General features: G+C 26.7%; 1 protein-coding gene across 1 annotated transcript; it reads right to left on the bottom strand.

Annotated features, from left to right (window-relative positions):
* Positions 1–610: 610 nt before the first annotated feature.
* tj (Maf family bZIP transcription factor traffic jam) lies at positions 611–10,783 on the bottom strand. Its single transcript, XM_075356321.1, has one exon. The coding sequence runs from the start codon at positions 10,514–10,516 to the stop codon at positions 9,443–9,445; it is 1,074 nt and encodes a 357-aa protein (XP_075212436.1). The 5' UTR covers positions 10,517–10,783; the 3' UTR covers positions 611–9,442.
* Positions 10,784–13,289: the final 2,506 nt, after the last annotated feature.

Genomic DNA, 13,289 nt, shown 5'->3' with positions numbered 1-13,289 from the left:
TAAATTTCAGGCATTAATAGGATTAATGACTTACTTAGAAATACAAATTATTTTAAAATATAAGTTACAAACTGGTAAGAGAAAAACTAAAGTATTAGCGTTTTTGTACAAATCAAAATTATAAATGTGAGGATACGAAGAAAAAATATTTTTCTTTATTATTTCCGAATTCTTAAAAAAAATTACTCCCTTGTTTTCTCCTATGTATTATCAACTTTTTATTGTTTATAATAACCACTCCACAAAAAATTATCATACAAAATATTGTAATAATAATAACAATTTTGTAACCAGGTTTCAGATTTTTTTTTTACTTGTTCACCGTAGAAGCTTTGAAAAGCTTGTACAAGGGAATATGGAAATGTAATCTTGTAGCGTATGAAAAATGCCATGCCTAACTTCGGATAAAAAGCGGAGACGCTACCGCTCCGCCACGGAGATCAGCGGTTATACTGAAAAATTGACAAACACAAATAATTTGGAATGTTAGATAATTTCTGATCCACAGCAAACTTTTTCTCTGACATATAACTACAACACCTTGTAGCCCGGTCATATAAACATATTACTACTCAACGTTGAGATATAAAGGATAAATTAATCGAAAAACTATATTTATACACCATTTTATTGCAGCCAATCTTTTTCTTTTGTACAAAAAGACTAAAATTAAATATTTATATAATGTTAAATAAATTTTAAACACAAAAAATATATATATATCAACATAACTAATAGACTGGCAGAAAAATTATACAATTATTTTTTTTGCAATAATAGTTTATCTGGTAACAAAATGGTAACTCTAAAAAATAATAATAAATGAAACATGCATATAATAAAAACCTTACCTTAAAATAAAATACCCAAACGAACAATATACCATACATATCTAATCTAAAAAAAGGAAGATTATAAAATAAAAAAAACATTAACATTTTAAATCCCTGTAATTATTTCTTAAATTTTAACAGTAGTAGATAGAAAAATACAAAAAATGATATTCGATTATACATTTACAATTTGAATATTCGTAAATTTATAAAATGGAAAATAATGTAGAAAACTTAATATAAAAATAATAGTACATATTTAAAAATTAACTAAAATAAAATACTCAACTCATTTGTTTAATTGCTAACAATAAAAGAAAAATCTAACAAAATTTTCTTACATATTTGTTTTGTACTTATTACTTCAACCCAGTCAATACATTTAAAAATTAAAAACCTAGGATTCGTATTATTAATATTTACAAATACAAACTGAAAATGTATATAAACACTGTACAATATAACATAACATTGCGACACGTAATTTCGCAATTGATATAGCCTCACTCCTTTTTCCGTCAACTATCTTTAGTTCGTAATTTAATAATAAAATAACTGCAAACAAATAATGAACGACGACATATAATTCTTTCTCTGGCTTAAAAAAAATATATATGTATTATGTACAAAAAGAAATTATCATTAATGAATGCTAATTAAAACTTCATTTTTTTATCTTAATGTAAATGTAAAAAATGAATGTAAATTTCTTATTGGTAAAAAAAAGAAAAATTATGTATATAATTTCAAAGTTAGCCTTCAATTAAATTTTTACTAAATTACGATTATAAATTAATAATTATAATAATATTATGAATTTCCAAAAATAGAACCTACTTTTCACCGCTAATTTCGTGTAGTTTTAAACATCTTCAGTACAAAAAATAAATATTATTAACAAATTTGTAGTAAGCTTGAAAGCATACCGGTATCATTTATCTATTAATTTTATCGAAGCCTTAATAACATTTCAAAATAAATTTGAAGTTTATATACTGTTAAACATTTAGAAAATTAAAAAGTGAACTCAATTTATTCTGTATAGTAACTACTTAGAATCTGCTATAATAACTTACAAAAGATAACATTTATGTTACAGGTTAAATAGTAATAGAATCTATTTTTGGATAAGATTTCTACGAACTTAATTTATGTTTATCTGTAAACAAAAAAAAATTGTAAATTTGATATAAATAAAATATGTGTTGTACGTGCTAAGCAGAACGGCGTTACACTTTTTTTATATTTCAACTATAAAATTCGAAGAAAATTAAATTAATTAGTAAATTTTTTGAGTTTTTTTAAAACATCTCTTAGATAAAATATAACGTAAATTTTAAAAAACCACAACTGAAATAGAATTGAACGCAACGAATCCTACTACATTGCCATGTTTTGTATAATTTGTGTATTTAGAACGTCAAAACTAAAACCTGGAAAGCTAAAATTTGCACCTAAAATGAAAAGTAGATCTATAGATCAAAATTCTCTTCTGTCTAATGGTTCCTTTATTTATGACAATACATTTTGGAGCTTAACGTAGATATTTATTGAATGACATCTATATCGATACAACAAATAAGAATATTTAAAGAACAACAGCTTAAGTAATCAATCCAAACAAGGAATAAATAATGAACAAATTAGCAAGATTGTTTACTAATTGAACGTCAACAATGTTTTTTCTTTTTATAAATCTAGTTGAACATTAATGAGAAACTATTTTATATACCGAATTATCCTTTGATCAAAACAATGGATTGAAAAACAATTTGTGTAATAAAAACAGTTTAGGATATGTTTAAGGTATATTTAATTAAGGTAAAAATAACTATCGATCTCATCCTAGTGTGAATTATGAAAATTCTGGATTGTTTCCAATTCACGCATTCCTACTACGATCATAGGATTTTATAAAAAGAAATATATTCGATATTTAAAGGCCAAAGAATCTTATAAGATTGTCGACATACGTAAAATTATCTCCAGTCAAAACAATTGAAGGATTAGCATTCAATTAATCATTTACGTTTGATAAATTCATAAATATTTCGGTTTCCGAAGTTTCGTGGGCAGAGACTGCTGCCACGACACTCCGAGGTGACTGTGTTTTGCTTAACGGCGAGGGTCGATTTCCAGGCGAGGGGGCTGGTTGGGGTGGTGGGGTTAAAGAAAAAGAAAAAAGGTTTCCGACGCGCGAAGAACGAAGTGAAATCATGTTTACATTAATAAAATTGTATATTTCTTAAAATATATTGATTATTTTCATAAATATAAATATTGTAAAATTAATATTTTTCCAATAAAGCTCTTATATCTGATGACGCTTACTCATCTTTTATAGTGCTGGTTCAGTAGTGTAACTAAGCGGAAATAATCAAAATTTATTTTATACTAATCCATACCCGAATATTATTCCATTACGTATACTATTTTTATAATATTAAGTATTATTCAAATATTAAAAAATTGGGACAGAATAAAAATAAGCTGGAGGTAAAGGTGCGATTAAGAAAAATTGAAATTAATTTTTATACCTATAACTTTATGAAACACCTTTTTGATCAAGATTTAAAGGATTTCATTGTTTGATAAAATTTTAAGTAGGATTATTACGTACATCGATTTTCCTTCATTAATTGTATACAATCACAGTAACAAAATTATAATAAGATTCTTCAATTAACCAGAAAAAAAGAAATACGTGTACGCTATGAAATTGTCAAAATAATAGGAAAGATTTCAAAGGTAAACATTTTTTATTAGAAATTTACGGACAAAGCAACGCTGGTGAATAGTTTCAACCGACAATTGGCTACATATAATTAATATAAGCTGACTCGATAAATTAATGGATGAAAATCAGTAAAAATGCGTCTACACTAATTTAAGGGCCTCATGATAAATGATACGAACATGACCCAAAGATAGCAAATATAAATGTGGAAAGACCTTAATAATCTACAGTCCAATAAGAAATAACAAAGAAAATAATCACAATTTTTAATACAACACGTTATTCAAAATTTTAATTTTTGTATCTTTTCTTTAATAGTAGAGTAATTATTATTTTGATATTTATAAATTAGTGTGAATACCGATAAAACATTAACTTGAATAGCATTCTCGCTTCAAAGTTTTAAACACCACGCCTTGTATGAATTACTAGCAAGTTAGTGTAGTGTTGTTTTCAACTGGTGCGCAGTTGAAACTTAATGGAAGAAAAAACAACCTATAATATTTATTTAGATTTATACATCGTATTCATTTGAAGCTATAAAAATAATAATAAATATGATCCTTGTTTATTTTTTGTGATTATAAAAATGATTAAAAGATTTAACAATAAAATTCATTTCGTGATAGAAAAGAAAATGTTAAATTTAACACTAATTGACGTCACTTCTACAAAATGTTTAGTTATTTTATTACAGAGATAAAAATATACATGGAAGGTTACTTACGCTTTAAACTATATATAAAGGATTCTAAGAAAAAAAAAACATTAAGAACGACTTTTATAAAACCAATCATCTACCATTCTAAAAACTCAGTTAAAAAAGTATCTGTAATATTTTAATAATAAAATTAATTTAAAAGTTGGCGTGATCATTTTCTAAACGGTTGACTAACACAATTTGTAAAAAAATAAAAATAATGATTAGAGAAAATATTATAAAATCCACTGAGATGACTATTAAGTAATCAGATGGCCGATTAACGCCACCTTCTGCAAGAATTAATATAATTCCATTTTACAAATTTAAAAAAAAATATTGAAAATTAATATGTATTAAATTTAACTGCAATCGGGTAATATTTTCTTAAAGATAAAAAAACAACATTACTATAAAGATTATAGATTAAATAAAGAAATAAAAATTATAGGACATTGTAAATTTTAAAGGATTAAATAACAACCCATGTTCAGGTTTTATTTTGGGTGAATTAATTCTGTTTGAAATAACATACTTGAAAATCATCGATAGAAACATGTATAAGGATATAGTAAAATTAAAAAGTAAAATTATAGAATAAATAAATGTCACCTTATATCCATTATCTATGCTGATAAATGAATTTTATTTTTAAATTTTATTAGAAACAAAAAAAGTAATCTCTTAGCGGGAATAGATTAATAAATCGAAGTAAAAAAAAGAGAACGATATTAATTAAATTACATATTTAAATACTTAAAAAAGAAAATTAATATTTTAATGACCAAAAACAAATTATTAACCTTTTTTTGTTTATATATTTTTATTTATAATCGCATCTACAATTAAAATCATTAGCGATTTATCAGTGTAATGTTGTAACTGTACCGGTAAATTTGTAAACTTGAACAAACTAAGATCGACCATTTCTGAGACTGTGGCTAATTGAAACCCAACCACCGAAGACAATGACTGGTATTCACTGTCTGGTATTTAAATCCGAATAAAAACAAATTACCTTTAATAAACCTAACATCTGTATTAGAAAAAAAGCACATTTTGTTTTTAGAAAAAAAATAATAAATAAATAAAAAAGATAATAATTGAAGCAAATAAATTTTTTTTAAAAATTAATGGCAATATATATATATATATATATATGCTTTTTAACACAAAATTGTAGTAACACTATTTGAAATTGTTTTACATCAAATTTGATATCGATAAATTTAAAATAAAACCTCTTCATTTCTGATTATTTACCAAAACATAAATTATCTAAATAAGTTCTAAATTAAACATCCGTCTATTAACAAGTAACAAATTTTTTTTCGTCCTACGCGTTTCATATTAAACAAAATCGATAAATAAACATTTATTAATAAGGTTTTGTTAGTAATTAAAAAATAATAATTACATATTAATTTATTTTTATAATTTTACATTAAAAAACTTATAAGAGTACGTATCTTGTATTAATAAGCAATACAGCGATATGATCACATATAAAGTATACAGAGTAAAGTTGGTATGAAACTATATTGAATTTGGTTTTATAAGCGAGATGTTTAACACAGATTATTTTAATAATATTGCTTTTTTATACATAATATTGTTGGTTTTTTAAGGTTAAATTTTATCAATTTTCATCAATATATAAAAAAAAAGTTTAAAAATCAATAATAAGTTTTTTCAGTAATTAATTAATTAATTAAGTAGGTATTAAATTATAATAGAATACAAGCTGTAAATTTTATTATAAATAAAACGGAAACAAATATAATTGTAAAAATTTATAATTCAATATTAATTAATAATATTGTATTTAATTTGAAATAATTTTAAAAACAATTATAAAAGTACCTTAATTAAGTTTTTAAAAATATAAAAGCAAAATGAAAGCATAAACAAACAGCAATGTTGTATGAAAACTATCTAAACACTCTAAAACAAGCAAAAACTATTACAAATTTTGTAGCGAGTTTCCATACTGAAAGAAAAATAGCCTTTACATCTGAGAAGTCTTTTTCATAAAATTATACGCTAATGGTATTTTATTTACGCATGCAACATATGTATTCTCTCCTTGTTATCATTAATAACCAAATAATAGTGTTTATAATAACCAAATTAATAACTAAATAATAATGTTTATCCCACATCTATTAAAAAAACACAGTAAAACAAACCGTAATAAAATAAATAATATATTCGATTTGAATGTGATCAATTTATATATCTTTCCCGTTTTTTAATGCTGCATAATAAAGGAATATGTCGGTTATAGCTAAGTAATGTACATAATATACATAATAATTTTGATTATTGCTATTATATTGCTTTATATCTACAATTATATAAAAATAAGATAATCAGATGTTTACATTACAATTTTCAAAAAAAAGAAAAATAAATATATACAATTTACTTATAAGATATAAAATTTATTGTAAAATAATTTTATAAGTTTTATTTGGCAGAAGGTAAAAATCAAGGTTAAATTAAAAATATTTATAGTCCATTTTTACAGACTGACCCTCATTATAATAAATAACAAAATAATTTATTAAATTTAAAAATAATTTAATTCATTTTATTAAATTTAAATGTGATTTATGAATTAATAAAATTAAACTTAAATAAATGCAAGATAAGTGAAATAATTCATTATATAATAAAAATATTAGTTGAATATTGTATATAATTAATATAATAGTAATCCAAAATTTATAAAATAGCCCATTTTCATAATTTCAGTTTTTTTAAATTTTCAGATACCTTTTTAATCTAAAACTTTTTCTATTTTCTTTAAAAATCTAAATAATATTTTACTGTACGTTAGAAATTAAACTGCAATGGGACTTCAAATTCCACTTATTTATTAAAAATAAAAAATGTTATATCATTGAATACATCACTAAAACGTACGTTAAAATGTTAATTTTTTCAATTAATTTCACTTATTTTTCGTAGATCTGCAGTGTACGTTGAATTAAAATAAATATATATATTTAATTCAGAATTTTAAATATTTGAATATTAATTTTAAAAAATGAATTTTTAATGCAAAAAGGTAAAAAAAAAAATTGAATTACTATTATTAAATGTTACTAACAATAATCATGCTTTACGTTAGTATTTTCATGGTTTTTTATATTTAAATGAAACACGGCAGGAAAAAAATATAAACAACCATTGTCATTTATATTTTCAAAAAATAATCTATACTAGTTTAAATGGCAAAGCAAAGAAACAAGCATTATAAAGATGTGAAATATTTAAAAAAATGTTTATTGGTTTATGAAGATCGAAATCAATTGAAACCACTTACTGTTCGAGTTGATACATTTTATTAATTTTTATTTTATAAATCAGGATGAATTGTTTGATTATTTTGGGATACTACTATTAATTTAATTAAAGTAAAGTAAAATAAAATTTAAATAATTTACATAAGAGAATTTGATATATTAATGTCTTTATGAAGTTAATTAGTTTATTTTTTTACCATATTATGAACAGAAATCTTAAGTTAAAATTGGGATACGGAAAAAAATAATAATTATACATTTACGAGTATTATCTTAGAATACTTTTAAATCTTTGCTTTAACATGGCTGTTAATTTTATTTTAAATTTAATTAATCTTATTTTAGGTAGGTATACTAGTAATATAAAACGCAGTTAATTAATTTAGCTTAAATAAGTGAAAAATTAATATATAATTTAAAAAATTGTGAAAAATTTAAAGGAACTATTTTTTTAATATTAATGAACTACCATCATACCGTATTAGTTCTAAAAAAGATTTCATTGAAAGTAATTTTTATGCTGTAACCGTGGTACTAATAATTATTTTACATTGCGTCTTTTTAATGTTTATTTTTGCTTTTTACGTTAAAAACATTTTGAGAATATTTAATAATATTTAAGACTTAAAACTGATATCACAATAGTTAATAAAGTAGTAATTTATTTATATTACATGCTCATGAATATTTATTTAGAATAAAAATAATATAATTAATGTTTTATTAAAATATTTTCAGTAATTAACTGGATTAATTTTTATTGATGTAATAAACAACAATTTTATTGCTGTAATAAAAATTTGTTGATACTTAAGTATGTACTTGATGTAAATTAGTCTGTTGTATTTCATCTGTATGCAATTTTTTAAAATAAACACAAATTGAAACGGTTGAAAGAAAACAGTTATAAGAAAAAATTTCCATTAATAAAGATTATTATAAATAAAAATATAATTTTCAAAAAATGATGGTTCATGTAGTCCACAAAATAAAATGGCGTTAAGTTTTGATACCTGTTACACTCTTTCAAATATTTAAATTTATGGGCATTATTACTGCAAGAAAGTGGATATTGTAAAATTAAATAACATAGAAATCCTATTAAAATGCTGCAAATATATTTAAGACCGACAAACGAAGTCAAATACAATAAATTAAACGGGTTTTTAAACATTTAAAAATAGTTCCTTCATTTAAAATTTATACTTGTTAAAATTAGTAATATAGAGGCTATAGTTTAAAAATCTAAACCATATTTCCCTACGTTAATTATTAATCTTAATTATTATAGGAATTATACAAATTTACTACACAGTATTCAAAATAGATTTGTTCAAATTTCTATAATAAGTCGTATTATTTGTGTCAAAGACTATATAAGAATAAAGTTTACTTTTTATTATTTTAAATAAGATATGGATGAAATTCTGCCAGGCATATGTTGGAAAATATATATGTACTGTATATCAACATCACACCACAAACCTGTATTTTTAAAGAATCCCCACGCAAAACACACACTTTTGCACATAACCACTTCGTTGATCCATAAACACCGCAGGAAAGAAGAAAAGATATGGTAAAATTTAACATATCGAAACATCTTCAAGAACCTACAAATTGTTTACAATAATAATTTTTTTTTTAATCTTTTCGATCGGCTTATATAATTACTACATTAATAAGAAAAAGATGCTTTGTAATGTTTCTTTTTTTAGAGATCCATAAGGATCAGAGAAGTTAGGTTTAATAGGACAAAGCACCATTAAAGTTAAATATCACAAGAAAAGTACATTCAGAGAGCGGAGCTTTAACTGGAAGGCAAACAACCACCGCTAAAGGCTGACCTGAGAGTAAGCCGTCACAGATAGAATTCTGGAGAACTGGGGTTGGAGTGTACACCATCTGACCCTTCTCGGGCGGCTCCTCGCAGCAATTCTAATCGGTGTTTGAACATATCTCGTTCCTGAGCGATCCGATTCAATTCCACTTTTAGCCTATGAACCTCGCTGTGCAGCGTCCTATTTAATTGTTCCAGCTCGTGTTTCTGATGAATACGTTTGCTTCTGCAATTCTGAGCGTACCCGCGATTCTTCAATGTCCTTCTCTTTTGCTTGAGACGAACTACATCTTCTCTGGGATAACCGTGTAACCTTTTGTTCAGTTCTCTGACGGATAGACACATGAGTAATTTGTCGTCGATTATGTCTTCTGCTGAATGTTGATTAGAGCGGCTGCTGGTGGAGTTCATTGGAGACATAGCGGAGCTACTGGAGACGCTCATAGGACGTGACAGACCCAGCGGGCTTATAGGAGTTAGTTCCTGATGGTGCATATATTCTTGAGGATGTATACGCTTACCGCCGGCGATAACAGAAGGATGCGTCATCACGCTCCAGTCCTGTACTTCACCTATTTCTCCAGTACAGTTGGGCCTCAGATCCAAAGGTTGAGGTTGTTCCAAGCGTACGTTCTGAGCCAGCCAGGCCATTTCATCCATTATTCCTGTACGCTGGTGGATGTGAGGATGTTGCTGGGGATCAAGCTGAAAATACTGCTGTTGCGGAGGAGGACTCGGATTAAGATGCGGCGAACTGCTTTCTGGTGGTGTATCCGGGGGTGTACCCGGACACAAAACGGCGGTAGGCCTGACCACAACACCGGCATGGTGATGACCCGATGTAGGTCCCATTGTTACGGCGTTATACTCATCGGTTTGATGTGACGGTGGTGTCAGCAGATGGTGGGGTGGGGACTGCACCATCACGCCCCCGGAGGTCAAGGGCATGGACGGCAGTCGTTCCTGGGCCTGAGATTGACGTTGGATATCGTGTTCTCTTTTCACAGAAACGTCTTCGAAGTGGTCCAAAACGAACTGCTGTACATACTCATCGGCCAGGTGGTGCTGTTCTTCCGACTCGAGAGAGGACATCATTCGCTAGCCGGTACGATCAGCATCCGTACAACACTCGATACGACACACAACACGGCGATACAGAGACTGGGTGGTGGGCGACTCGCGAACCTCGGTCAGGCGCATGGTGTAGCGGGGGCGGGGTCGGAGCCTTCTCCCATTGGTCGGAACGCGCCCGCCCCCTTCTACCTGCCCGCTCCGTATCGACAGAACTCCTCTATTCATTTCACGCTCCCGCTTATTTTATTAGCTTTTATATAGAGTATTAAAATAACCGGGACCATGTTATACTGGCAGCGAGGACTCCTTTTCCATTCAATGACTGCTGCAGCAGGCATCTGTTAGTGCGCTATATACTATGCCATATTTACTGAAAATAAATAGATTTTAGTGAATCATTATTTTTACATCCGAATCGCTTCCGTAAAATTAAATACTCAAATACGAACCGCAAAATTCTGTAAATAATATTAATCAATTAAAACTTCTATCCGCAACCGACGTACAAAAATTTTATACACGGTTAAATCTATCGATCGACCGATATAAAAAGTTTTATTAGTCCTCCTTAGAATCTTATCGCGGTATTATATGAAATGAATGATGTTTCTTCAGGAACAACCCTTTTTTATGTTAGAAAAGCTACGGAAAATAGCAAATAAATAATTCCAACTTATGTATCCAAATAGATATTTAGAAAAACGTTAGATTCTTTTTTATTTTATATATATGATACTACTATTGTTTAAATAAGATCTTATGATATCGGTCTATATATTTTATTAAACTGTATAATTTATTTGTTATTTTTATTCTTTTAAAAATAGAAACGATTGAAAATCGTTTTTTCAAAGTTATGTAGTAAAAACCCCAACTAGATTTTTTATATCGTGGTATGTACATATACACTTAGCGAAAAAATGTACATAATTTTAATGTAACACATTAAATTCCTATTTAAAACACATTTATAAATTTTCAAAATTTCAGTTTCAATTTGCAGGCAGTATATTTATTTAAGTAAAAATCGATGAGAATAAATAACTTAAAATAATAAATAATTTTGATAATTCATCTCTACATGCCGCCTATTACACTGAGCTAACGCACATTGTTGAATGATAGAAACTTAAAACAAATTTCATTTTTCCATTTCACAAATATGTCGCAATAAATGGACGTTGATCTAGTTATTTTTTTCTTCTTATAGTGTCTCTCTCTTTGCGTGTGTGTGCGCGCGCGCGATTAAATTTTGCTCAATAAAAATTTCTGGGCCATTAAAATTTGCGTGTAAAAACTTTTACTTTAGAATTTCGATAAAAGTTAAAATGTTAGTCTTTAAGAAACATGAACTTTAATATAATAAAAAAATAAAATATTTTAATCAAAAAGTGTATACACACAAGCAAAAAAAAAAAAAAAAAAAAAAAAATGTAATAAACTTAAAAAGGGTGTCATTTATTTTACTTTGGGATAAGCTATTAATTATTTTTATCAGAACGGAATTTTTAAACACATTTCTAACATCTTTTAAATAAATTGGGCTTTAAGGACAACGTGCGATAGATCAACATTTGTACTCTTCAAACTTACGTCTTTTTTATTTTTATATTACACGAACATATTAATTCCGTTTAATATCATTTTCTCTTGCAGTGACAAGAAAAGAACTGCCTGTTACCCATAAATTACGCCCGAGAAACCTCTGTTATGTTATCTGGAACTTAAAGAAATAATAACTGATAATAGACTGGCTGGCTCAACATCCTTTGGGATAACTTATATGTACTGTACCGAGATGACTAAGAGGGTTAGCACTTGCTATTCCGTTCGGAAGGTTTACTGTTTGAGGCCGAGCCGGACCAGATATATTTTAATGTTGTCAGCTTCTCAGTACTTGGACATCAGTCGGATATTCAGTTTTTATGAAGAACAATTCCTTAGTTGGCAGTCCAGAGATAAAACAATATATATTAACGAGAGATGAGGGTACGTGCATGTTTCTTCTTTTTACACATTACTTACACTCTCAGTGCAAGTTATCTGATCTTCACTTGATTCCAGCACTCACATTACACTCCAGCAGCTATGTAAAGAGCATTCAACAAACTGAACTCGACCGAACCTGGGAGAAGAAAGTGTAACAACAAAGGTTTTTACGGGTAAAGTGTACAATCCAATAGTTATATCATATGAGGAGGAACAGTTAATTATTATCTTAGAAACATGTACTGCCAGATAAAAATTTTATTGCACTGACAGTGTATTATTTAATAATTATTTTAAGATGATTCAAACAAACAGAAAATATTTAAAAGAAAATATTACGGATATAAAATATATCTGTTAGACTTTATTTTGATCCTGATAAACATGATTTATGTAGATCGGTTTTTAGTAATTTGGAAATTCTATTTTCGTACTCTTTAAAAATAAAAACCTTTCTTAATATATATACGTATAAGGAAAACAATATTATGCTTCAATTCCTATTTTTAATAAATTACCTAACAAAATAAAATAATTCCAAAATAATTTAATTCTAAATTTAATAAATTACTTCTACGAAAACAATATTATTCAGGGGTTAAACAAGGTTTTTAAGCAATAATAATTAGATATTAAAATTGATATTCAAATGCTTATCGACTTACTTGTTCAAAACTTTTGTTTTACCTGTAACGAAACGATTTAAATTTAAAAAATCATATTTAGGTAATAACATCACTTTTATTTCACGTAACTATTTCTTGTGTATTAACCACTTCTCTTTCATCCATTCATTTTTTTAATG

The sequence above is a fragment of the Lycorma delicatula genome, chromosome 2 (genome assembly GCF_047948215.1).
Source record: "Lycorma delicatula isolate Av1 chromosome 2, ASM4794821v1, whole genome shotgun sequence".
NCBI lineage: Eukaryota > Metazoa > Arthropoda > Insecta > Hemiptera > Fulgoridae > Lycorma > Lycorma delicatula.
Note: the sequence above shows the minus strand (reverse complement) of the source record. Positions and strands in the feature narration are given on the sequence as shown.

Excerpts from the sequence above, each read along its gene's own strand:
- tj (XM_075356321.1), bottom strand. The coding sequence starts at position 10,516 with ATGATGTCCTCTCTCGAGTCGGAAGAACAGCACCACCTGGCCGATGAG.